This window comes from Vollenhovia emeryi, unplaced genomic scaffold (assembly GCF_000949405.1).
Source record: "Vollenhovia emeryi isolate VEMERY1.0 unplaced genomic scaffold, V.emery_V1.0 DF939125.1, whole genome shotgun sequence".
Classification (NCBI taxonomy): Eukaryota; Metazoa; Arthropoda; class Insecta; order Hymenoptera; family Formicidae; genus Vollenhovia; species Vollenhovia emeryi.
This window is the reverse complement of record NW_011967241.1, coordinates 2123899-2150775: the sequence shown is the minus strand read 5'-3', so window position 1 is coordinate 2150775 and position 26877 is coordinate 2123899. Positions and strand designations below refer to the sequence as shown.

The 26877-nt window shown below is 36.1% G+C and overlaps 2 protein-coding genes across 4 annotated transcripts; one reads left to right on the top strand and one right to left on the bottom strand.

Moving 5' to 3' along the window:
* The first annotated feature begins 1179 nt into the window (after positions 1 to 1179).
* LOC105569252 lies at positions 1180 to 5696 on the top strand. Of its 2 annotated transcripts, XM_012025560.1 has the most exons (4): positions 1180 to 1485; positions 1715 to 1921; positions 2283 to 2335; positions 2759 to 5696. In XM_012025560.1, exons 1-4 carry the CDS (start codon positions 1386 to 1388, stop codon positions 4493 to 4495), a joined length of 2097 nt encoding a protein of 698 aa, XP_011880950.1. In that variant the 5' UTR covers positions 1180 to 1385; the 3' UTR covers positions 4496 to 5696. The 2 variants fall into 2 exon arrangements, with proteins under 2 accessions (XP_011880950.1, XP_011880949.1); XM_012025559.1 differs by having other exon boundaries at positions 2283 to 5696.
* Positions 5362 to 9434, bottom strand: LOC105569253 (protein FAM195A-like). Of its 2 annotated transcripts, none has more exons than XM_012025563.1 (4): positions 9275 to 9434; positions 7414 to 7526; positions 7004 to 7129; positions 5362 to 6810 (listed from the first exon to the last, which is right to left on the bottom strand). In XM_012025563.1, the coding sequence occupies exons 1-4, from the start codon at positions 9277 to 9279 to the stop codon at positions 6737 to 6739; spliced, it is 318 nt and encodes a 105-aa protein (XP_011880953.1). In that variant the 5' UTR covers positions 9280 to 9434; the 3' UTR covers positions 5362 to 6736. The 2 variants fall into 2 exon arrangements, with proteins under 2 accessions (XP_011880953.1, XP_011880951.1); XM_012025561.1 differs by lacking the exon at positions 9275 to 9434 and adding an exon at positions 8444 to 8634.
* Positions 9435 to 26877: the final 17443 nt, after the last annotated feature.

Here is a 26877-nt window from a genome sequence, read left to right as displayed (position 1 = left end):
AAACAGCAAGCATTCTAAAGTTTCATTTAAAAAGGAATTAGTATGCAATATATAAATCGATTACCTATTAATTGACGCGCGAATACAACTGTCGAAAGAAGTTAATAAAAATTATATTACATATAAATGTATGTATAGACAAAATCGAGGACATTTATTTGCGAAAAATCCGGAATTTGCTAGTGTCTCTTTGGTATGACAGCTATCGGCGGTTCTGTTATACCTCACATTCCATTCGTGAAATGTCACGCGAATAGCTACCGCGTCAGTAGCCTAATGCACTCGAAGAATTCATCGTTTCTCAGGAATTTCCGTATGTCCCGTCGTACAAGCTTGACCTAGTGCACTGGATATCAATCGGCCACTTTAACTTTGAGATTTAAAATATCGAGTTGCATTGTGTTATAAATCTTGTGTTTTATTTTTCATCGTCATAATCGCTGTATTTCTCTTTGAATAATTATAAAGTAATTTTCGCTTTCTTATCATTTGTCATATTATTTATCATTTTCAATATATAATTTTTATCTATAAATCTTTACAAGAATACAGAACATGTTATGAATACACTGTAAGAACCACAGAAATGTTGGCACAATATATGTTTATGTAATATTTAAAAAAAAATGTATATGTATACTATTACATATACATATGTATGAATAAAAATATGAAAAATATATTTTTAATTCAATCATTTTATTATAACTTAAGTCAATGCGAAATAAGCAATAAATTTAACTTTTTATTTTTTTTTCTTTCTACTACGATAATTCTACTATCATAATTACTGGTATATATGTATCTCCTTATAAATTTTTTAATGCAGAATACGTTTAATTTATAAAATATAACTGCACATCGCACGAAGTTTGATAATAGTGTGAGTTTGTTGTTTATTGCAAAAATGGGTGGATGTGCAGCCCCACTTTGCAATAACACCTCGAGAAAGGGATACGCATCGAAATAATTAAAATCAATTACGATAACCTGTAGTTTGTCAAACTATAAAACTGGATTAAAATTGTCAATTCAAACTTCAGTGGGAAAATCATCAACATGGCGAACCAATCAGAAGCTGGATACCGCATGTCCAGACCCTGATTAGAGGGTCTCTACGCCAATCCATGGATGTAGGAATACGGGTTACCCGTAACGGGTATTTCCTACGTTCATGCCCAAGCACGATCACGTCACATGCACGTCACATGTTATTCGTAATCGCGCTCGTGTCGTTGTGGGTTGAATTTGCGCGGTTTTTCACCATGTGAAATGGTGCGAGCGAGAGGCTCTATATAATCTCGAGCATTCTTGAGTGGCTTTGAGTTACAGATACAGTAAGACAAGTAATTTTTGGTTCGTTTAAGACACGCTTCTCCACAAACATGGCCAAGAGAAAGAGTTTGATTCGAAAGCGGGGCTCCAGCCGAAGAAGCTCCACCGGTTCCGGATTTCTCGACCCTGACACAAACATCGTCGGTGAAGGTAGGAATATCCGTCCTGCGTCATTGCGCCCGGTGATATTAATATCCGTATTCATAGTCGTTCCTCAATTCTCAAGGTTAGTCTGTCTTTGTCTCGCTACTACGTTTTACCATACGCGAGACAAAGACAAACTACCCTTGAGAATTGAGGAACGACTATGAATACGGATATAAGTGTCACGAGCGAAGTAAACCTCGATGAGAATTCACTGTATTCTTTGTTTCTGCAGAACGAAACTTTTGGTGGGACGACTTGCAGGAAGACACGCCACGGCATTCCATGATTTTCGGTGTAAACGAGACGGACAGGCAGCTGAGCACCGGCTCGAGGCTGGTACTTTCTGATTCGAGTTCGCGGGAATGGTGGAAGAACTTGTCCCCTGAGAGCGAGCAAACTGCTTCACCCAACCCGAGATTGAAACGCAATCTCAGTGCAGGTACAAGTCGACGGAACATTTAACTTTGCGTTATGAGAGCCAGTTTCACAAACGTTGGGTAACTGCTAATCGAAGGTTAATCGAGTCTCCCTCTTCTTAGATAACAAGATAGAAAAAGATAGGAAGTCGACTGAACTCTGGTTAAGGCCGGTATTGCATTTGTTGCAATAGAAAAGTTGTCGAGTCTTCAGAAGTTTTCTATTCTGCAGCCAGTCGACACGCTTGAAAAATTTGTCGTACAACAAATGTAATATTAGGCTAACCGTTAACCGACGTTTGTGAAATTGGCCCTAAATATCATAATACGTTATCTTTTGGCGATAGTACTTTACAAGTATCGTAATACGTGTTATGTTTTTAGAGATAGTTAAAAAAGGTGTAATCAAAACTTCGACGTCCGAGTCGGAAAAAGAGGTCTCCATAAAAAAGCGTAAGGTTCAACTGAAAATGAATAGTAGGAAGAGTACTGGCAATGCCTTTTCGACAGCTTTGAACGATACCGACGTAACAATTCCAAATTCACGGAAGAAACGAGCGAACCATTCTGACTCCCACAGCAACAGAGAAGTCTTACAGGAGAAATTGCAGGAGGACGAAGAGGACAATAATTTGAGTTTGACTGGGCACGTTTTAAAATCAAAGCCAAGTATTTCTCGCAGGAGGAGAGGTGACAGTACAAAAGATCAGAATCCCTTTCAGGATGTACTGACTCAAGATAGTGCTTTGAGTCACAGCGCCACAAGGAAATCGGTCGCGCTCGAGAAGGAATCCTCGAGGCATTCGATACACCAAAATATTAATGCAAGTAAAGATCTGACTGACGATCGAAGTAAAGAGGTCTCCATAAAAAAGCGTAAGGTTCAACTGAAAATGAATAGTAGGAAGAGTACTGGCAATGCCTTTTCGACAGCTTTGAACGATACCGACGTAACAATTCCAAATTCACGGAAGAAACGAGCGAACCATTCTGACTCCCACAGCAACAGAGAAGTCTTGCAGGAGAAATTGCAGGAGGACGAAGAGGACAATAATTTGAGTTTGACTGGGCACGTTTTAAAATCAAAGCCAAGTATTTCTCGCAGGAGGAGAGGTGACAGTACAAAAGATCAGAATCCCTTTCAGGATGTACTGTCTCAAGATAGTGCTTTGAGTCACAGCGCCACAAGGAAATCGGTCGCGCTTGAGAAGGAATCGTCGAGGCATTCGATACACCGAAATATTAATGCAAGTAAAGATCTGACTGACGATCGAAGTAAATTGGTGAGAACGCTTCAAGCAACGCCAGAGAAGGGTGATTCCTCGAATTTATTAACTTCGAACGTCGAGAACGCGGCGCTTGAAAGTAACGCTGAAGAGATTGATCAGAGCAGCGATGAAAGCGAAAAATATGAGAAACTTAAATCCCGTTTTATGCAGCGCGCGCGGAAGAGCATAGGAAGAAATGCCTTTGCAGATGCTTTAGTTGACGCAAATGTATCTACCTTTGATCCGAATAGGGAAAACGATGTGCAAAAGTCTCCATTAATGCAACAAGCTTCGCCCTTGTCAAGAAGAGCTGTCAGCAGATCTAAGACTAAGATCGACGCAGCGCACGAAAATTCACCGATTCGTAAAAGTCCAAGAGTGTCTCAAAGTACGACTAAGAAGCAATCATTAAACGTACCATCCCAAGCCAAAGATATAACTGAAGCAACATCAAGCAGTACGTTGATGTCAGATAATGATGAATTCCGCAGGAAGAAGTCTGTATTTTTAAAGCCAAAATCAAGAATAATTACAAGTTCAACAAGTTCCAACGATAAAGTTCTCGCGATAACATCAAGCGACGACGAACATGTATCTAAGAGATTTCATGTGTCTTCGAAACATAAAAGTAAGCTAAATTCACCCAAGACACGAGAAACATCGATAAGAAAGATCGATGATTTTTTCAAAGTAAAGCGAGCTTCGACAAGGATGAATAAATCAAATGAATGCACGTTGCAGTCGCAAATCTTTAATGAGAAGATGGAGAAGGTCAAGGCGAAGTTGGAAATAATAAAGAATCGCGAGATGGCTGCAATGAAAATCGCCAAAGAGTCAGCGTTAAAGGCGCAGCATGCGAAATCTGTTGCGCTCAGACAAGCTGTGAAGAAGCCGCCCGCGAAACCTACGAAAGCAGTGCACAAGGCATTCCTAGTAAATGGCAAGCCGTATAAAGTACCGAAGCTTCCTCGTCCGAAGTATTGGGCCACAGATCGTCTTTATAGATTCCTGTGGCGGCGTATGGAGCCGAAGTACAAATTGGCGACGAGGGTCAAGTCCGAGAAATTCGTACAACAATTAGCAGAGATAGTCTCTGTTATTGAGCGCCGTAAGAAATATGAAAATTATGAGGTCGAATTGGAGGCTCTGTTGAAAGAAATGAGTCGCTTGAATATTATTACTACTCGTAGTGATTTTCATCATTTCTGTCAGGACTTTATGCCATACGAGTTTCGCGTTAAAGTCGTGCCTATGATACTGCCTGGTAATAAAATGAATATACCTTTCGATCCAGAAAAACTACACGTTCCTATACTCGGTACCGAATGATTAACGCAATTGAACATATGAAAACAAAGCAAATGCGATAGAATATTTTGACTACTCTTTCAGCTATGTTTTCAATTGTCGTTACACATATATAACACGTTATGAATTTCTCTATGAAAACTTATATTTATAATGTTAGCAAACGTATGATAGATAATGTATTTTTGATAAATGCGAGTTAAAAGAAATATGTTTTCAATTGTCGTTACACATATATAACACGTTTGATGGATAATGTATTTTTGATAAATGCGAGTTAAAAGAAATATGGGAGGTATTGTTTACTACATACTTTATAAAAAATGGAACATTGCACATACCGATAAGTATAGTGTTATATATAAACTTGTAAAAGGAAAATGTTTTTCAGATATTAAAATATTACAATTTGGAAAATTTCAAGAATTAATCTCTATTTCACTTTTTTTATAAGCATTTAACGAAACTGAAGTAATCGAGGATCGGAGACAGATATTTGTACGACTACGTGTAAAAAAAATATGGTAATTGTTAAGAATAGCTACCTCACATTCCATTCGTGAAATGTCACGCAAATAGCTACCGCATCAGTAGCCTAATGCACTCGAAGAATTCATCGTTTCTCAGGAATTTCCGTATGTCCCGTCGTACAAGCTTGACCTAGTGCACTGGATATCAATCGGCCACAAATTTCTTTCGTTCTGCATTACATCCAAGACATAAAAATTACATTAACACGTTAAAACTTGAGCGCAAAGTTGCAATTTATGTTTTAACATATACCTACATTTTGCAAAATGTTATAGGACGAGTTATTCTTCTTACGACAGGGATTTGATATAAAATAGGACGGGGATGAGCGGGAGCGCAAAGAGAAAATGTCGACATGCGTAGAAAGACATTGCTCATTATTGTTTTGTCATTAGAAACATTATCTGATTAAACTTACACAGTAACTTACACGCATAGATGTACATACATATGTATACAATGATGAGAGTATATGTGTTGTACCTATATTTAAAATCGCAACAACCATTATGCTATTTCACATTGCGATAAATTTCAAGTGCAGCGTCTACTTCGTATCGTTATTAATAAAATCTTCGACGGGTGAAAAACGCTTTTATTTATAATTTACGTATTAAAGTGCGCAGTCAGTTTATGGACGTGAAAGTGAAAAATCTTCTTGGAAATGTGAAATACAACGTGTGAAAAAGTATGTTTTTTTTACGTGTATATCCTAAGGTACAATTCCTAAAATTCGCCTATGAAAGTTTTATCAAACAAGCTTGAGCACTCTTTAAATGCTTTGTGCAGCTGTTGAGCAACAAACTTACTTCGCCCAACATTGCACGGAGATAAAAAAAACATATAATTATCTTCGGCTTCTCTTTAAATCACGTGGAAATACAGTATCATTGCCTTACAAATTTATATTATATATAAATTTTATATATAATTGTACATATAAAATTTATACAATTCATATAAATTACATTATGTATAATTGTATATATGTAAAGAGTGTTATACAAGGTATCTATGTGTCGTATTATTTTATGACTAAAATAAATAATTTCACGTAATTTCCTTAATTATAAAACGCCTCCTTCCAGTTTTACAAAGACAATAATATAACAAGTTTCTTCTATTTCCGTTTAATGTATACTTTTAAATTAAAAAAGTAAAAGAAGTTGAATATAGCTCATTCAAACACAATTGTCATAAAAGGAATGTTTTCGTATAGTAATGCCTATGTCTCTCTGTTGTCGTATTTTTAGCGTTCGTATTAAATGTTTGGTGCATTTTTTTCATATTTATCTCATTACAATTTGCATTCCTTCTTACCGCACTTTTATTGAAAAATTTAAATAACGTCATTCAAATAAATACGTACGTCACATATCTAAAACAGAATTGGGATTTAAATTTTGCGTTGACCCACCATTTTCTTTCTATTACTCAAATTACTCAAATACGTCACAGCAGTAAGATCAAACTATGCGATGTGAGTGTCGATGTGAATTTTGAACTTTCTGCTTTGATTGTTCGAGCGACCCAATGTTTCAATCTTACTGTTTATGCCTTTCTATGTGCTTTCGCACCTTGAATCCCAACTCTAAAATGTCATTGTCAATTAAAAATGTACAAAAAAATCTCAGAAAGAAACAAAAATTGAATTTAACTCGCAATTTATCTTTTTTGTTTCTTATGTCTGTTTGAAAATGTCCGATTATAGTCGACATGTTGGGCCTGGCACTAGGAATTATTCCTAGTAATACTTTGCACAACACGCTGTCCCCACCATGCCTCCAAATTAAACGGCTCGAAATCTGTAAAAAAAAAGATATATGAAATGCAATAAATCCTTCCACATTCTATACATCAGAGGATAAAATAGAAAAAAGTTATAAAAGAAACGAAACGTCGCGTTACACAAGATAATTGAATATCTCTGAAACATAGAGTATAATCTCTTCTATTGTACAATATGGATAAAATACCGGTACAAAAGCGAATGTTTACCTTTCAACTGCGGGTTCGGCTCGCGTTCTTGGTAATATGTAACTGACGCTCCACTTCTATAATTGGAGGAGTTACTGTGTGCTTGATTGTGACACATATCTAGTTCTCTAGATACAGAATTCCACGCTGCAAAAGCAAATGGAGAACGAACATGAAAACGAATACCTTGGAGAAATATATTTTATTTAAGAATAAAGTACGAGCTCGTCTTTTTTCAATAAAAAGAGTAAAGGAAAATTAAGGCCAATGTATTTACGAGCAATGAATAAATTAACAAAGCAAATGTGAATGGGTATCCTGTACAACTAATTTTTTAAGTGATTAATAAGAGAATCAAGACCATCGTCCAAAAACGCACAAATAACGAACTTAATTACTTGAATATCCAGCTGCGCACTTGCTATACTTACAATCATAGATATATTTGATCAGGTCAAAGTGTTGCGCCAGTGTCTCTGGCTGATGTCTGGAGGGTAATGAGGAGGGCCTCTTCCCATTCATTGTAGTCATCTGTGATCTGCTGCTGCAAACAACACAATTAAGATAAGCAATCGTTCTAAATGTACGATTCAGTTTTCTTATCTGGGAGACTCAACAACGAAAAATTTATTCTAATACAATCTAGCCTAACCCAATTTCAAATGTATTAAAACGTCCCCTTTATGCACTCAAGTGAAAACTCTAGCAGTACATGTGTCACATGACTCTTTAAAGTTAACGGCACACTATCTTCCTACTGGATTTCTTACAAGAGCCAATAAGCCCCGGTATCACCGAACGTCGCTTTAATCTTAGTTCAATTCATGTTTGTCTCCTTCTAAAGTAACACTTGGGAGGAGACAAAGGACGAATTGAACTAAGCTTCAAGTTAAGCAAACTGGTAAAACTGGGCCTGTCTTAGTTGTAGACGCGAGGCAAGCAGAGAGAAACTTAAGTCGCGTACAATAGACTTTCACAAAGTTTTTCTCCGCCTTGCCCTTACGTCTACAACTAATTGCAAGGCAGTCTTAAGCGTCTGCGTTCTCTGCTATCAGCCTATCACTTTAAAGTCAACGGCGCACGATACTATTTTTCCTACTGGATTTCCTGCGAGAGCCAGTAAGGCCCGTTTCAACAAACGTCGCTTGACTGTAATCTTAGTATGTAATTCCATGTGTCTCTTTCTAAAATAACAGTCGGACAGAGGCAAGGAACGAAGTGGGCTGAGTTTAAAGTTAAACAACGTCGGTGAAACCGGGGATGCAAAGTTGTAGATCAGGTAAATCCAAGGCTGAATCCTGACTGTCGCAAGAAATCCAGTGGGAAAAATAGTAATCGCGTGGCTCGGGCTGAAAATCCCCCCGCTCCGGAGTAAAAAGGAACGTATCAAAGCTGCGACACCCGTGATTAACTAGCGTGATCGCACGACGTGGAATCGCGAGCGGAGACCCGATATTTTACCGTGGCATTTTAGAACGAGCCGCGGCCCACGCGCGACGAGGATCACGACGGCGATCGAGGCTGCGACGCTCGCGATTGTCGTACGCGTGACACGATAGCTCGAGATAACGTCGCCGGACCGCCGACGTGAGGATCACGCGACGACAATGCAGGCTCCTTCGTGACTGCTGCCCGCCGCCGGTGGCCGCGCGGCGGCACGCGTATCAGGAATCCACGCGCACGCAGGCGGCACGTGCGACGTGTCCGCGCCTCCGCGGATTCTACCATTTTCCAAGTGTAGTACGCGACAGTCACGACAGCGCACACACGTAAACCCATCGGCAATTAAGCCCGACACGAATTCTCACGCGCGACAGTCGTCTATATATGCGCACGTGTGCGCGTGTATGCAAAAGCCATGCGCGCTATTTGGACGGCACATAATATGGCGTGCACAGGCACACACACACGTGTGTAACGCATCTATTCATACGCAGAACGTGCGACGGTGATAAAGAGAAAATTATACATTCGACCGAGACGCTAAGAGACGAGTGGCTTTTCAACGAGGACGCCCCCCGCGACGGCTCCGATTCTCCGAGTCCGCGAGTTAAATGCCCGAGAGACGCGCGAGGCACAGCGTTCGGGGGGTGAGCAGAAGCGTCAGCGCGGGAAAGATGGCGGCCGATAAACGCGGATGCACTTTCCTCGGTCCCGCCCGCGAACGCCGTCGCCCGCGATCGCCCTCGGCTCCCGGTGTTGCCCCGAATCGTCGCGCGAGCGACGGACGCAAGAACGCGGCGGCCGCGGCCGCGGCCGCGCGTAGAAGCGAGAGGTGGACGCCGTGGATACCTCATTTTTCCCAGCTCCGTGTCCCTCCCAGTCTCTCGGCGACGATGCGGCTCGATCTGTCGACGCGACGGATGACGGTGGCCGGGACACGCAGCCTGGACGTGGCTGCGCCGGGACGCGAACGGCGGACGAGGATCCAGCGCCGCTGACAACGAGGATAACTTGATTATATGCAGCTGTGCCTGAGCGCACAGCTGTGTGCCAACGCTTACCCCGCGGTGGCTGTCAACAATTGCCACGACGCGCGCGACGACCTTCCGACAACGCGGCGCGGAGACTCCCGAGAGGGGGCGCGCGGCGAAGAGTCGGGGAGAGAACCATCGGCACATAAAATGGACTGCTGATCGCAATCGAGACCATCACACTTTGCCCCTATGCGAGTCTGGACTAAATATATCCGATTTTATTGACAAATTTTACTTTTTGGTTCGAGTCCAGACTAAATGTAAACAATTCTGTCGATAAAATCGGATGGTGAACGAGAGCTGTCGGTATTATATCGACTTGGCGTCTCTGTCGATCGGACGAAAGTCTCGATGGATAATCAAACTCGGATAGTAATAATAAAAATTAATAATTTGCATAATAAAAATTGATATTTTTATGAAACATGCGCATGTTCACGAAACTACAGGTTATAAGTTATAAGATTTGTATATTATGGGCCAATTTTACTATTTCAATTTTAAAAGTCACGTGAACTTTTATTATAAGAATTAAAATATTGTATTAAGATTATTGGGAATATTTTAATGTTTGTGGACATGAGAACAATGTTCAATGTCCACGTTTTGTGCACGCAGAAGCACCAGATCCGTTTAAAATGCGACACTCTACTCTTCGATATGTAATTTAAAAACCATTGTCGCATTGTCACTAGATGGACCTGCTATTAACAATCGCTGCGTCGAAATAAATCTTTTTTCCTTTAATTTTATAATTTATGTGTAGTTCAACTATTAAATGTTTGTCCATTAAATGCCTTTACTACGTCTCTAGATTTCGTGTTATATAAATGACAGATAAATTGGACTTTCATAAAAGAGAACTTAGAAAATCTTTCAGCCGTACGTATGTATTTAAAGTAGTATTAATTGTAATCAGAAGAGGGACATTTTCTAAGTCTCCTCCCGTCGATTAAATTTTTTTTAGAAATCCCGTTTTTTAAAAGGGTGTGGGACAATTCCTTAAAATTTTCTAAATCAAATCGAACTCAATTATAACAGTTATTTATTAAAATATAGTAAAAAATTGTTACTCTCTATCTTGTACAAATAATTATCAAAATGTTTTCTCAAACATATCTTGAGAAATTTATCAAACAAGTTGGAATTCTATCATTTTCGTCAAGACTTTCAAAACGATGAACTTCACAGGAGTTTAAATTTAATTTTCGAACTTCGAAATTGCAAGCAACCTGAAAATTCTGTCTATACCCCATTATTATATATAATAGAACACTCGCGTATATTTCTAGCACTATTTTTTTAACGTTGTGTCCACGATGATAAAAACGCTGGTAAGCCTATCAGAATAATCTAAGAAGAGTTTGCACGAGGAAAAATGCAATTACTTCCGTTTCTCCCCATCATCTCTGCAGTAGATTTAATCATCGTTTAAAAGATACACCCGTAACACAATGGAATTGGAAGAGCCGATATTTCCACCCCTTTCCTTACAAAACTTGTTAGAAAACTTATCGTATTATCTGCGGCTTCTCCTGTTCTCTGCTTTATTGTCGAAATATGAACGTATCGAACATGGTTACCTGCAGAATATATAAAATTTCTTTCGTTTTCTAGCGCAATACAAACGCCATTGGTTATTCAATTCGAACAAGAGCGTATTTTTGCGGAGGTAATATTCTGTTTATTTGCCCTACGTTTGCAACTTTTAATTTTTTGCATTGTTGAAATAGTATTAGCGCGGCAAAATAAAAGGACAATGAGTGTTTCAGTATTTTACTCCTCTTATTATTTTGTTACATTTTTACCTTTAATTCTCAAATTTACAAACATGATTTTTCAAAAATGATAATGAAATAGAGAATCCTGGGGATTGCGCGTGTTTTCTTCTGCATGGCAATGCACACTTTTGCCGTTACCTAGCTGCGTTTGCCGGCGTTTCTTCGCGATAAGACGCGATATTTCAGGATTAAAAAAATACGTGTCTTAATAACGTTAATTAAGAAAGGACGGTCGCTCTTTGAACGGCTTCTAAACTGGGTCATTATACTTGGGAGTGCGTCACAAATACATCTGGTAATTAAACGTAACCCAGTTAATAAGTGAGACAATTCTACATTGTCCAGCTAGAGATAAAGAAATATCAGTTACAGCGAGCTGTTACAATCTCGATCAAACGTTTTAAAATAACATGCATATTAATTTTTATCAAAAATACATTTAGTTGACATTGACAAATGTTCTTCCCTCTTTCTAATTCTTGTCACTTTCTTAAGTTCTGCTTTACGAGACTTTGCTGTTGCAAAGAAAACGCGGGATTTAAAGGATCGACACTCAATGCGAGTTTCTTAATTCGCGTAGTCGTGACCCGAACTTTTTATTAAAAAAAAAAAAAAGAAAGAAAGAAACTTTGTAATTGAAGAAACGGATATCAGCCGAGACGTTGTATGATGATTAATTAAACGTCTTCGCAGCGGACATCGGCGATAAATCGCGTCGCGCGTGTTGTCATGCGTGAAGCCGTATAGGTCACGCTCGACAGAAAGAAGCGACGTGCAATGCATACATTCATGAAATCGGACAAATGCGTATGCAATGTGGCAACAGGCGAGCGTACGCATCGATTTCCGATATATGCCGACCGTGCACGCGCTCTTCGTCTCTATAGAGCCCACCGCGCCACGATCCTTCGTCCTTGCCTTCCTTTCTGGCCATGTTAACCATGCGACCAACATGGCGAAGGGCGTATACGAATTTCCGGCATTTTTCTTCGCTTCATCGTAAGTGAGCGCTACGAGCTGCATTGATCAATATTGACTGCGCGAAAGAATTCGGTATATCGTCAGCGGTATACATGTATACGGTGGGATAGCATAGATTGAAGTTGAAGTTTCCTTTTTGCGCTGTGTATACTGCGATTTATTACGTCATGCTGCGCCCCGGCTCTCGCGAAATTTCTTCCACGGGAAATAAACATTGAGAGAAACGTTATCTCCTAATTGGCTCTCTTGACACTTTTCAAAGACTGCACGTTTGCGATCGATAATTTGTTTCTTTTTTTTTTCGAAAAGACTTAGACGAGAGGTTCATTTTAATTTATCTTGTTTTAATTAGTAAAGTTATTAATTAATGTATAAAGAGAAATGTAAACAGATCTAGAGAGAGAGAGTACGAACAAACACGAATGAATAAACGTTATCCTCTAATTGGTCTTTTGGAAATCTCAGAAAGATTATATATTTGCTATTAATAATTTTGTTACAAAATTTAGACAAAATATTTTTTTTATTTGTCATATTTTAATTAGCAAATTTAATTACACACACTGAAAACAAATTCAACCGAGTGACAGAGCGTGAGCAAATAACTTGCCTCAACAAGTGCGCGAAAAGAAGTGCTGAGAAAATATAAGCTTTATACGAGGCTTTATATTTCTTAGCCCCAGTAACAGTTCATGCAGTCATCTATGGACAGTTTTTACACGAATGAATTCGACTTGGCGCATTTTAAATATTCTAAAGATCTGTTGGCTTATTTTTAACGCGTCACACATATTTCTTTATCAATTACTTTTGTTTGAAAAAGCGAGATATTATGGTATTATGGACATCGGTCATGTCATGGAATATTACGACATTAGTTTCCGGTACTACGTCATTATTTATGCATCTATTACTTTCGAAAGTTGGCTTGTCACATATATTGCGAGCATTTATAACGAACGCGGTGCTTTCGGACCGCGAAAATGGCGACGGAAAGACAAAAAGAAGGTGGACGTGAAGAACGAAAGAAAACGAGACGCACCGATGACGTCTAGGCTAAGCAAACGACGACAAGCTGGAAGCCTCCATGGAATTTTATCTGACAAAATAAGGTCGAGAGAGAAGATAGACGAGGAAGAAATGCTGTGGAACTCGCCATGTAATATTCAGGCACCGCAGTCAAAAATAACATTGCTTTGCGTTTCGTGAATTTGCTTGAACCACGTGCAAACGGAATAACTAAGGATTTTCATCACTGAGGGTGATTGAGAGAAATAATTTATGACATTCTCATCATTTGTCAATAATTTTCAAACGAAACAAAAGTTTAATTATGTATTGTTTTAATTGAAAATAAGTAGAGGGATACTCTCAGTTTCATTATCTTAATGAAACCGTATAACGATTAGCTTATCTAGAAGTGTTGTTAAAGGATTTCTCGCAGTAAAAACGACCGAGCTTCTGAGAGGTGTAATAAACACTGGTAATAAGCACAGGACTGTTAGTTATCATTTAAAGCCGTTATTACTTCTCATAATAGTCACAACAGTTTTGCCATATTCTCATCGTGATGTTGTTTTATAAAGAAATGTATAATATTTCGTATTAAAGATGATATAATTAAACAAGTAGCTCAATATAATATAATTGAATAGGAAGAAACGAGAAGCTTATTAAGCAAGATGTAGATGAAAGAGGAATCCGGCGCGCAGCCCTCCCGAAAATAATTCTACAAAATTCTACAAAACTATAAAATATAACTGCTGGAATGCATATATAAAATTTGTGATATAAATCTCATGCTAACGTTATATTAGAAAAGGGATTAAGATTTATAATCTTTTTAAATATAAAATTAGAATCGGAAATAATGTGAAACTCAGAGCGCAAAAATGTGCAGCCAAGTCCACCGAGATAAAAACGAAGCTGCACGAAGCCGAATACGTATTGAAAAGTGCAACATTTTTCTCAATGCAAGCTTCTTCCGTGGATTTTTATTCCATTTCTGCCACAATCGCATTCACAATGAATTCGCCGGGTACCTTCTGCTTTTTGCATAGAGTCCAAAAAATTTCGTTTGTCGGTCAGTGAACGCGAGGTCAAAAAGATTTTCAATAAACGGATAAAGACGTTCGTTCAATCTCTCAACTGTTAAAAGTATTTCATCCAATTTTCTTGCAGTTTCTAGAACGATTGCAAACGTTTTACAGTAATTAATTAAGTTTATTTACATTTAGTTATTTATAATATTTTAATTTTATAAAGTGACTTGCTAATAAATTTATTAACCAACCACTATTTGGTGATTTTTATCTTGATTTTACTTTGTGCAATCATTACTCTTGGATTATTGTTTCGTGTAACATTAGTTGAAGTTAAATGATGAAAAAAAACTTGCATAATTTATTTAACAGATGCGTACGACAGCTTATAGATGATGACAACTTCTTTAGACGATAATCTTAAAAGTTAAAGCGACATACAAGTGCAGAAGAATCGCTATCAATATCAATTATAGTCAGTTTCTTAACTTCATTATTTAAGTAGTTTCAATTCTTATCAATCTGACTCTACCAATATTTTCAAAAATTTTATTAATGCGGGCATTCGGTTGCAGAATTTATGATATATCTTATACGTAACTTTTGGCTGTAAAAAGTTTAATGCTTCATTATCAAATTCATTATTTTAAATAATGAAGCTTAATGTTTAATAATTAAAAAACAATCTGTGCGTTTATAAAAATAAAAGTTCTTATATGTATATTTATACAAGATTTACAGCTTAATAATTAAATTACTTTAATTTTTAAAATACAGCTTAAACAACTTTCTTAGTTAATATATAATAAATGAATTTAGATAAGTAGTTATTGAATTAAATAAGATATACGTTCGACTTTTCAATTAAATGTAAATTTAATGTACCACATACATATAATGATCAAAATTAATTTAAAACACAAACCGTTTATACAATAATGGCAGAAATTTATATTATATTAAATATTTTGTATTGATAAAAAATATTATAATTAAATTTAATAATTATTTTTGCAAGGTATAGAATACTGGCGCGTATTTATGCAATGCCATTTATTGGCACACGTATTGTCCATTGTGCACGAATGTATTATCTTGAAATGCCATTATTCTTTGAATAATTAGCGATTGCCAATCTGCGCGATTAATTAATTTTTAACGGCTTGTAAGCGTATCAAAATGTTGGCTATTTACCGAAGCAGATATTTCACGCGATTTATTCTCTGTAAAAATCGAAGCGATTGAAAATGGGGATTTTTAATTATTCCAGAGCTATATTTACGAACAATTATCGTACGTTAACGCTAATCACAATTGGATTTGACTTTTTTAACATTATTTTAATCATTATTGAATATAGTAAATATAAATAATTCATGTACATGACTTGTTAAAATTATACGAAAATATGAATTTCATATAATTAATTATATATTTTTGTGGTTAATTACGAAGAACTAATTATAAATAATTAGCAATTGGCATTCATTCACAGATTCAACTGTTACGATTTTATCGTTGTATATTGTGAAAAATATATACATATAATATACAAAGTTACGAAAAAGAATGAAGAAAAATTATGACATATTAATTAATATTATATAATTTTATTTATTTCGGGATGGAAGAAAGAAAGCAATAATAATCAACAAATTTACGGAAATGGTGTTTCACGTAAATAAGAGAAATTTTACTCTTTAAATTCTTTTGGGATTTAATATTCGATAATCAAGAGACACGGTAGTGTCTCGCGCGAGGGGGAAACCGCTGACCAAAATCTTGCCCAGTGGGCATTACTTTATCTTATTATCTAATTTTATTAATGCCCCAGCAAGGCCTAATGCCCAAACCAATGCCCAAAAAATGCGTAGTAAAGCCTAGTAATGCCCAGTAATGCCGCAAATCTGTACACCACAATACATTTTCCCCTCAATCTCGCGCCAAGTATAAGTACAGCGAACAGAACGCGCGAGTGTGAAGCACGTACATTAAAGGTAATTTGAAATGTTACAAATAAAACACTCGGTATAAAGATTTTAATATTTCCGTTAGCGTACAGTCTTGGTATGTGTTTACAACATTCGGCGCGCTATGACGTAGGCCGAGTCGAGCCGCCGATCCGCGCTGCGTATCGAAGGTCGCCGCGGTATCATTCGCGTTCGGAGTGTCGAACAGATAGGTAGCAGAGCGAGTCGCTTCGTATCTTTGCGTGTGCTTTTCAGAATAGATTTGCAATACTTTAGGCCCGGTTTCACCGAACGCTGTTTAACTTCAATCTTAGTTTAATTCACGTTTGCCTCTTTCTGCAGTAACAGTTAGAGGGAGACAAAGGATGAATTAAGCGAAGCTTAAAGTTACGCGACGTTGGTGAAACCAGGCCTCATATTACTTTGAACAATTATCATTTCGCGCAGCTAATTTCCACGACTGTTAAACATCGCATTGACGATTTATCGCGAAGCGAATACACCGCACGATTTATTCGAAACAAGAATCACGAGTGATTGAAGTTATAAATTTTTCTTTTGTGCTATTTGATGCGGTAATATCTTGTACGGTTGTTTTAATTCGATTTAAATATTTTGTCAAAAATTCGTAATCAATTGTCTGTAAATTTAATTGTCTCTATCATTTTGCAATTGAGAGCGCAGCGAATAATAAACGAATTGTCGGATTAAGTCATTCGGGTAACGCCGTGATACGGTTGTTTATTAATTAGAACCGTGATAAATGGAATACTCGTACATTTATTTTATAATCCGTGAAATACATCCATATTTCAACGTTTCCATTGTTACGCGCTCTTGGCCTTGTTACTGTTGCGGCGTACGGCGCGTTATTTGACATCAAGCTGGTCGCATAGAATCGCGCTGGTAGACACAATCGTTTCATGCGTCGTAGCGTTATTATCTCTCGAAACACTTTATGAACGATAATTGCTATCCCGTCCGATTAACTAGCTCTTGCAATTAATAACTTGTAACGCGTATCGATGAATATTTGTCCGGACGGATACATATCTCGCGTTATTTCTACTACTATTTATTTGTAAAAATCGGAATGGATGAAAATATCAAAATTTATTTGTATGCTTTTATATACATTATTCACTCTTCATTGATTATTAATTATTAATATAGCAAAGTCTCGCATACAATTGGCGTCGTAAAAGTGTCAAGCAATTATAATTGTCGCGAGCTAAAAATAGACTCGTCACATCGTACATTAACTTCGGAAGTGACGTATAAAATATCGCGCAATAATTATCCGCATTTTCTCGAGTGTTCCATCAATGCTGTCCTACAGAACTGACAACTCAAACAGTGTGAGAGTTGGCGCATGTAATTGATTTTTGTGTCGTACAAGTATATGAAAGTATTGCCAATTCGCTTTTAATCGAATCGCTTGTTCAAATAATTCGAAAAATAACAACGCGAAGTGTGTCACATCGAGGGAATCAAACGAAGTTGACAACCAAACAACCAAACGATCTGAGAGGAGGAGGAGGCCGTGGAAAGGCTTCGGGCATCGGCGGAGCAACCTGTAAGTATTATTTCTTTCGTACGTAAAAAGAATCTTTTCTTTATTTATTCAGATCACTTGACTTTAACAGCTCAAAATTATAATATAACAAATTTCACAGTCCAAGATTTTCCATGGATATGTTACCTTTAAATAGACTAAACAGCTTAGAAGAAAATATGTAATCCTGGATGCCTTATTTATACTAGTATGAATATAATGTGAGATTCGTTATATGTATATTTTGTCGCGGAATAATCACTTCTTCTAGCGATGATTTTAGAATCGACCAGTTCTGCGTCAGTTAAAATATTTGATTTATAAATAATGTGTTTCTAATAGAGATATTACATAAAGAATAATTTTTATATTTGACAGCCTAGAATATATTTTTATTAATATTTTAATATTTTCGATATTAACCGTGAGAAAAATTTATTGTCCTTTTCGAATCTCACAATATTCATTTTAAATTTCTTACTTCTGCGTGCTTTTGAAGAGGAATTCCGCAACGAATTACTCGAATCAATGAAAGTATGCATATGGGTCTTGAATTCCATCAGATCGCATTTAGCAATTTCCATTCCTTCAATTCCGAATTAAAATTCCGTTTTTAATATATTTTTTATTGAAATTTATATTTATTTATTTAAAATTCTTAACGTTCGCGATGCAATCGAATCTCTTCGTATCGAAATGCAATGCAATATAGTTTACAAACTTCATTATATTTCTGAGTGAATATAGTTTTTAATTGTTGACCGAAAGATCGCGTTGAAGAATGCGTGAAGAATACTGTAAATTTCTTAATTAATTTCATGAGTTTGGTCCTTTCGCAACGCGTTCGTGTTTCACGAATTATATGGAAGAATAAAAGCTTTACGCTGATTTATCGGCGATAACTAACCGGTAACAGAAAGAATATTTTTCCGTTCTGATATCTGGTTTTACGCAACCAGAATCGATATTGGCCATGAGTGAAAAGTGAGTTTGATCTGGCCAGAAGGCAGGAGATGAACTCCGTATAATAGTCTTGTTATTTTTTGTCCTGTCAGATGAATACGTTCGTATTAGTGAGAAATTGTACTGATCTTTACATCGTACGTAGTTATTTCTTCTCGGTTTATAGAATCCATTCGTGATTCTTAGATGATCGAGTTCTTATTAAAAATTGAAGGTCTGTCTCGAATAAATAATGTCCAAGTGTTATTTGTATTTGCACATTAATAAGCTTTAATTTTTTTAAATAACATATATTTTGTTACTAAATATGAAAAATTGTTCGTATTATAGTTACTTTTTGCTAAGAATTGTTCTATCCGTTTATTTTACAATTCAAAGAAACGTTTCTTAATATCTGACAATTTTTCACACTTAATAACATTAAGAAATTACACAATATTTGCATTATATCACGCGAAAACGTGAATATATCGGTGACTGTCGTTTACTGGCTGCCGAAATCTCTGCTGTCGAAAGCATTCTGGAAGATTCGCAATTTGTTCCCTTTTGCAGTGGGGCCGTTGATATTTGACGAATCGCTTTAAATGTACGAGCAATTGAACCATGTATAAAAAGTTGCAATATTCGTTTGTAATTGAAATCAACGGTAAAAGCGTATCTCTTAATATCAACGTGAAGTTGCGAACAATTTTTACTCGAAACTGTTTTTAATAATAATACGCCTCAACGTACCTATTTATACCGAATACATTTCCAAACGAAGAACTTAAAGGCACAGTAATAATATTAAAGAAGATATAATACTGTATAATATTAAGTGGAAAGTTAATTAAAAATAGAAAGAAAATTTTACACCAAAGAACTTTGAGTTGCTTGTTCGCGCACTTAACGCAAAGCGATGCGATCGTGGTTTTTTTTTAGTTTTTAATAAACCACCAAAGATGAATATTTGATCTCGTAAAAGTATTTGATGAGTTTATTGGCGGTTTTTATTCTAGAATACTTAAAGAATATTTAAGCAATTAGTTAAACTTTTTTTTATTACTTTTAGGCAGATTGAAATTTTGATTAAATTAATATTTCTTTTCGATTCTTTTCTTATCTGCATTTCATTTTTTACGATCTTCACGCTGGGGCAAGTACTCTGTGCAAGATGAGTTCTATTTAAATGAAGAGATCATTCATTCATCTAACAGATGTTTTCGACGGCTTGTAGATGGCAACCTCTTCTGACGACAATCGTAATAGCCAGCGTGAAATACAGTCGCAGGAGAGTTGTTATGAATGCCAGTTATTGCGTCAGTTTCCCAACTTCGTTATTTGAATAGTTTGAATTCTTCGCCAATCTGATTCCTGCAGTATTAGCAATCTGTGAAATTCCACTAATGCGGGCACTGGATTGCGAAGTTCATGATATACGTGTATCTTCTGGCTTTGAGGGAGATCGAGGCCCGTACTATAATATCAAATTTATAATTTAAAAAGAAGAATTTTGTTTTCTAATTAAAAGAATTGTATGTGTATAAGAAACTTTTTTACGTTTTTACACAAAATTCGCATAACAAAAGTACTTCCGTTTTTTAAATACTACGTTCTGAACAGCTAATTAATTTTTAAAATTAATATTAAGTTATTATAATTAATATTAAATTAGCTATATTTTTTAGAAATTCATATTTCTCACATCTTTTATTGTTTCGGTATTAATTTGATATATTTTTTTATTTATCTAAAGTATATATCACGATTATTGGTCTTTGTTACGATTTAATATTAATGTACATATTTAATAACATTAATCTCAGAGTCTCGTATAGTTCACTTACTACATTATCGATTTCTTCTATTGTAGAAGAAACGTTAGTTCTGTGAGCATAGAATAGCCTCTCCTCTATTCTACCCTTCCATTCACATTTTCCCTATATTTCTTACGCTGCTTTGACAATGTACCAAGGAACTAGTCAGGCTAAAGCCAAATTCGACCGGCGCTGGAATGAATTCGTATCTTAGCATGCGGCTAGAATGTAGTATTCCATGATAAATGCTGTAGTTTCTGATGCGCAACGGCGATCGTACTCCCGTAGGTATTTCCGCTTCGTATACGTGCTGACATGAAGGATGAACTAATTATAACAGTTCATCTCCCTAATTGGAACAGGCAGTCTCGTAAATATTGCATTAACAGCAACGCACTCTCGTTGACGTAAATTCGACCAATTGAAATATCACGGAATACTCCGAGTCATATTTATTGGAGACCTATTTAGAATTAGCGGCTCGATTTTAACTAGTTAGTCTGTTTACATCGAAACTTTATGTATTTTCATTACACCCACTCTTAGTTCTAATATTAATTTAATTAATTTAAATTTATTATTATCAAGTTTAGTTATTGGTTAACTTCAAAATATGTCATGCATTATATAAAAAAACATGAACGTTTTCTTTTCAAAATTAGAAGAAAAATAAAATAATATGCTGAATCTTAAAAAACCATTTCCTAGTAAAAATTGAGAAGTCTTATAACTTACGAAAGTTAAATAATAAATAGACAAAAATACGAACGAAAATTAAATATTTGTTTTATCTGTTTTACACTTCACTAAAAATATGAATCTTTAGAGATTGCTGGCTTCGAAGACACATGATTCTTATTCATGTTCTTATTTCTTTATGTACAAACTTCGTGCTTTACACAAGGGATGTGGGATTGAGTCTGGCGCGAAGTATTCTTTCGTATATGTAATGGAAAACGGTGGGGAAGAACTTGTGTAAGAATATATGATATCAGAGAGCTTGCAATATGTACGAAAAATATCGCGAGCAAACATTCATTTCAAAAAGGCAGGTTTTCGATTTAAACCGGAAATTCAAAGAGAACTTACGTGAATCTAAATCTTGATTAATTTTAGCTAACCAAAATCGTTATCATTGAAATTAACGCATTGTCCTTCCGAATGTTCAAAAAGAACAGAGGATACGGCGAGGAGCTGAAAGATGTAAAGATCGTAAGCTTGCGCGCGATTATAAGTAGGTCGGATTTTCTCTTAAAAGGTCTCTTAAAAATCTTTTGTCGCGTACGTCGCGATCGCTCGATATGTCGAGGACGTGAAAATGTCGGTCGAAGGGATTACCCAGCTCCTCCTCTCTGGGCATCACCGCTTCAAGGCTTCGCGCGCGCACGAGAGAACAATCCTTTTTCGTATTCATGCCCTCGAGCCAACCCTCACAATCCGTCGCGGCTTAACTCATTCAAGATTATGTCCGTACGTGTGTCCCAAAATTTATGCTAACATTGAACCGCCTTTTCTCCCGCTGCCCATCCTTTAAACTTAGCGTTTCCTCCGGGAATTTTTCACTTTCATTTTCCGCCAATATCTCTCCCTCTTTCATGACATTTTCCATTTTGTCTGACTTGCCACAGCGTTTTCCTTTGAGAGTAATTCTTTGAAAGAAGCGAATGCGTAATTGAAATTGCCTTATATAATTTATAATTTAATGGAATTTCTAATTTAATCTAAATTCTTTTAATATTTAACAATTTAATTTCCCAACAAGAGCGAGAGAGAGAGAGAGAGAGAGAGAGAGAGAGAGAGAGAGAGAGAGCATTTCAGCATTTTAGATATTCTTATTACAGAAATTTTTAAATTGCAACCTAGAGGCTAGTGAACACATATTAGATATAAATAGAAAATTTAAAACTAAGATAATTTTCATGAGTTTTAATTCCGAGGACTTGTTCGCGTAATAATCACTTAATTAAAATATATCATCCATATAACAGTTTTAATATCTTAATAAATATGCTACATAATAGCAGATAATTGAAACCGTGTATAACTATATTGCAGATACAATGTAACATAATTTCCAATGAATTTGGATATTGTATATATTATTTAAATTACTTAAAAATTTCGAAATAATTTCAATAATTGACAAATACCGTTTGTTAAAGCATATTTAGGATATTTCGTTGTTCGACCGCATTTTTAATGCGTATGCCCGGTTGTATTATTTTATGTTCCACGGCGTATCGGGTGGGGATGATAACGAACTTTACGGCGAGCTGTCGCATCAGCAGTTCATGCGGACAGAACTTTGTTTACTGCATCGGTTATTCGATAATAACAACCAGGTGTGTTGCCAGATAATCTCCGCTAATCAAGCGTCATCTCGTTAATTAACGTGAGTGTGAATTCCCGTAAATCAAATTATTTTCTATCTCGCAAAAATGCAGTTATGAACGGGCGAAACAAAAATAATGCGAGTATTCTCTTCAATTCTCGTTTTTTTTTATGACGTTTGTTTTATCGGCTGGTTCCGCAGTTTTTACAACGTCTACAAAAGTAAAGCTGCACGTCTATCATTCTTCACGGATTGTTTTTACGTTTTGTCACAGCAATTTATTTCAAATTACGATATTCTTTTAAGGAAAACAATATCTGTATTTTATATGAAATTAGCAAAACGTTAGGAAGCAAGTTCAATTTCTGCGTTATGGGACACTTATGTATATACATGTATACACAGGATTGGGAAAGTTACTTTATAAAAGTATCTAGTTACAGTTACAGTTTTTTCGCTAAAAACATAACTAGTTACAGTTACAAGTTACTAATTCTGAAAAGTAACGCGTTACAGTTATTCAAAAAGTAACGAATCGTTACTTTGCAGTTACTTTCTTACAATGAAAATAAAAATATTAAATCTGTAGTTGAATTATAATACAAAGTGCGTTGTTTATTTCATTTATTAATTGATTTTGTTCATTTCTCTGATTTCAGAACTAACTTTCGACTGTTACTCGAATAAATTAAACGAGTCGCAACCGCGCGCGGCGATTCGTCGTGTCGCGTCGCGTTCGAGAGTGCCGTTTGTATAATCGGACTAAAGACTTTCAAAGTGTAAACTCGCGCGAACGATCTTTGTGTTTTCGCGAGTGTGCAAGAAGACAACCTGAGTGGAGGAGGAGGCCTGGGGAAGGCATCAGGCACCGGCGGAGCAACTTTAGGGTAAATATTTTTTTCTTTTGTATAAAATTAATCTTTCTCTTGTTTATTTTTAATAATTTAAAAATTATTTTCTTTAATATTCATTTTCTTGAATGCTCTGTTTTAATATGAACTTTATAATTGTATGTTACAGGATCAACGTAGAATCACCAACTCCGCTGCTGCACATCGGATCGGTGAGTGAGAATTTTTTTATCGAGGTAACGAATCTACATTTCGTAGATCGTAGATAGTAGATTGTAGATCGTAGATGCATTCTGTAGATTCGTTACCTATAAATGGATAGGTTACAAATAATTTAATATTTGATTTAATATATTTAATCTACCGAAAAGTAGTGGTAGCAATTTTCCAAGTGGAAGGTCGAGTTTTCCGTTGCGGAACCAGAGTTAATCTCTGGTTTTCTTTGTCACGGATCCCCGAAAGCAACGGTTTCGGCACGAGGGCGCGACGTCGACTCGCGAAATTAACTGAAAAGATAGAAGATTTTATATATATCCTTCTCAATAAATTCTCCCATTAATACTAATAATGGAAGAATTATTTATATTTCACTAAAATGAAAATATACGAGAATCAATGATTTGAGAAACGATCGTCGTTAACTCCCTGCCGAAATAACCGCTATCGGAGGCAATCCGGAAGATCTGGGATTCATTCTTTCCTGCAACGACGCCTTTGGCGTTCAACGGGCTCATTTTGTTTTACATTCTCTTAATCTTGAAACTCTATATATCAAGATATGTTGAATTCACTTTCCATCTTGAGAATTGTTGAAACACGTTGCAAAAATTACACAAAGTATGGCTTGGCAAATATAGTCTTGCTGTATTTGTCGAGCTAATCTTTTATAACCTACCCATTTATTTTTTATATTTTCTATATTTCATTTGATATGTAATATGTATTGTCAAGATGCGTATCGCATGAACGACATGCACAATTACACGCATCTTCGCGGTCGGTTTACGCGGTCGGTTTTCGCGATCGGTTTTTCAGGAAAAAATTTTAATTAATTATTAATTACTTAATTTTATCCATATTATAAATTTTAATTTATCAAGGAATATTATTAAAATCACTTTAACGCGAAGTAAATTTGTTTTCTATATCTATTCGACTTTTGAATTCTAAGATCATTTTACGAAGAGATGATCAATATGTTTAAATAAATAACGGAAGTAAAAATAAATTTGATTCGTACATACCGTAAAGTTTTTTAATTAATATTTTTCTTTTAATTAACTTCTCGTGGTCGTGCACTTTGCGATACGATCGTCACTCGTATATTCGAACCGTACGAAATATTTGTCGGTGACGATAACCGACTATGGAAGGAGTTTTCTTCCTTCCTGATCTCTGGTCAAAATGACCAGACTGTATGGCCAGGAGCAACGATAAGTAGGTCCAATCTGGCCCAACGCATTGGTATTGCACGAATGGATGCGTATCGCATGAACAACATGCACAATTACACGCATCTTCGCGGTCGGTTTACGCGGTCGGTTTTCGCGATCGGTTTTTCAGGAAAAAAATTTAATTAATTATTAATTACTTAATTTTATCCATATTATAAATTTTAATTTAACGAGGAATATTATTAAAATCACTCTAACGCGAAGTAAATTTGTTTTCTATATATCTATTCGAATTTTGAATTTAAAGATCATTTTACGAAGAGATGGCCAATATGTTTAAATAAATAACGGAAGTAAAAATAAATTTGATTCGTACATATCGTAAAGTTTTTTGAATTAATATTTTTCTTTTAATTAACTTCTCGTGGTCGTGCATTTTGCGATACGATCGTCACTCGTATATTCGAACCGTACGAAATATTTGTCGGTGACGATAACCGACTATGGAAGGAGTTCTCTTCCTTCCTGATCTCTGGTCAAAATGACCAGACTGTATGGCCAGGAGCAACGAAAGGTAGGTCCAATCTGGCCCAATGCAAGATTCAACGAGATAAGTGGTCCTTCTTGACCACAATGGTGAAATGTTAAAAATTTATTTATATCTACTTGTATATATCTTTTTATGTGCCAAAATTCGGGTGGGATATTCTTTTCTACATTTTCTCACGCCTGTATGCGAGATTGGAAAAAACTAAATTCAATCAATCTCAACCGCGCGCGAATTAAAACGCCAAATTATATCCTTAATAATCGCGTCGCGGTTTTATTTGAAATAAATACATTTTAGTTAGAAATTTGTATGTTTGTTTGAACGGGTAGGTAAAAAATGGACAGATAGGACTATAAAGATGAATCGGAATACGAGTAGATACGAATTTGGGTAGGTATGAATTCGGGTAGGCAGGAATTCGGGTAGGCAGGGACAGGGAGACATAATTTATTACTTTTGTCGTAGATAAAATAATTATAACTAAATGGGCCTCATATTTTTGCAATGCACTTTCAATGTATCCCTGTGCATACATAATGCGCTCCGTGCACGACATAAATATCGTACCGGAATTTATAGCGGCTTGTTATTGATGAGAAAAGTGGCCCGTCCGGATTTACTGATACCGACTTCATTAGAAATTGAGTCCAATTTAAGTTTCGTCCTGGCTCGATTCCCTCTTCGCCATTGAATCGACAATGCTCCATTGTTGCACCGAATCTAATCTCGAATCTGCCTCGATACGAGAAGCGCCTAAGTTGGCATTGGTTTATGTATATCGAGGTAAATTCACGTAATCTACACACACATACACACACGCACGCGCGCGTACGTATATATACATATATATATATATATGCATTTTTGTTTGTTTGTCAGTCTGTTTCCAGTACCAACATTGATGGTATTTTCAGTTTAATTGGCTGTTAGGTCAGTTTTATTAAATTTAAGGGTGCACGCGGATCCTTCTCTTTTTAAATAAAAAAAAATAATCAAATGCCTCTCAGCATTTTTTATTACATGTTATTTTTTTGCGTAGGTTTTCTTTTCCTGAAAAAATATACGATAATAAAATACTCTGTCAAACAAATTTTTCGCGATCGCAGTCAGGATCTTATAATTTCGGAGCTGAATAATTAATGAAGGGGGATAATATCCTGTAATTTGTATAAAATTTTAATATGATGAAAAATGTATGATATT

Bases quoted from the DNA above. Each gene is read 5' to 3' on its own strand.
- LOC105569252 (XM_012025559.1), top strand. From the start codon at position 1,386: ATGGCCAAGAGAAAGAGTTTGATTCGAAAGCGGGGCTCCAGCCGAAGA. The intron at 1,486-1,714 runs GTAGGAATATCC...TTGTTTCTGCAG, and splicing joins CACAAACATCGTCGGTGAAG to AACGAAACTTTTGGTGGGAC. The intron at 1,922-2,282 runs GTACAAGTCGAC...TTATGTTTTTAG, and splicing joins GAAACGCAATCTCAGTGCAG to AGATAGTTAAAAAAGGTGTA.
- LOC105569253 (XM_012025561.1), bottom strand. The intron at 7,130-7,413 runs GTAAGTATAGCA...TTGCTTTTGCAG, and splicing joins GATCAAATATATCTATGATT to CGTGGAATTCTGTATCTAGA. The intron at 6,811-7,003 runs GTAAACATTCGC...TTTTTTTTACAG, and splicing joins GCCGAACCCGCAGTTGAAAG to ATTTCGAGCCGTTTAATTTG.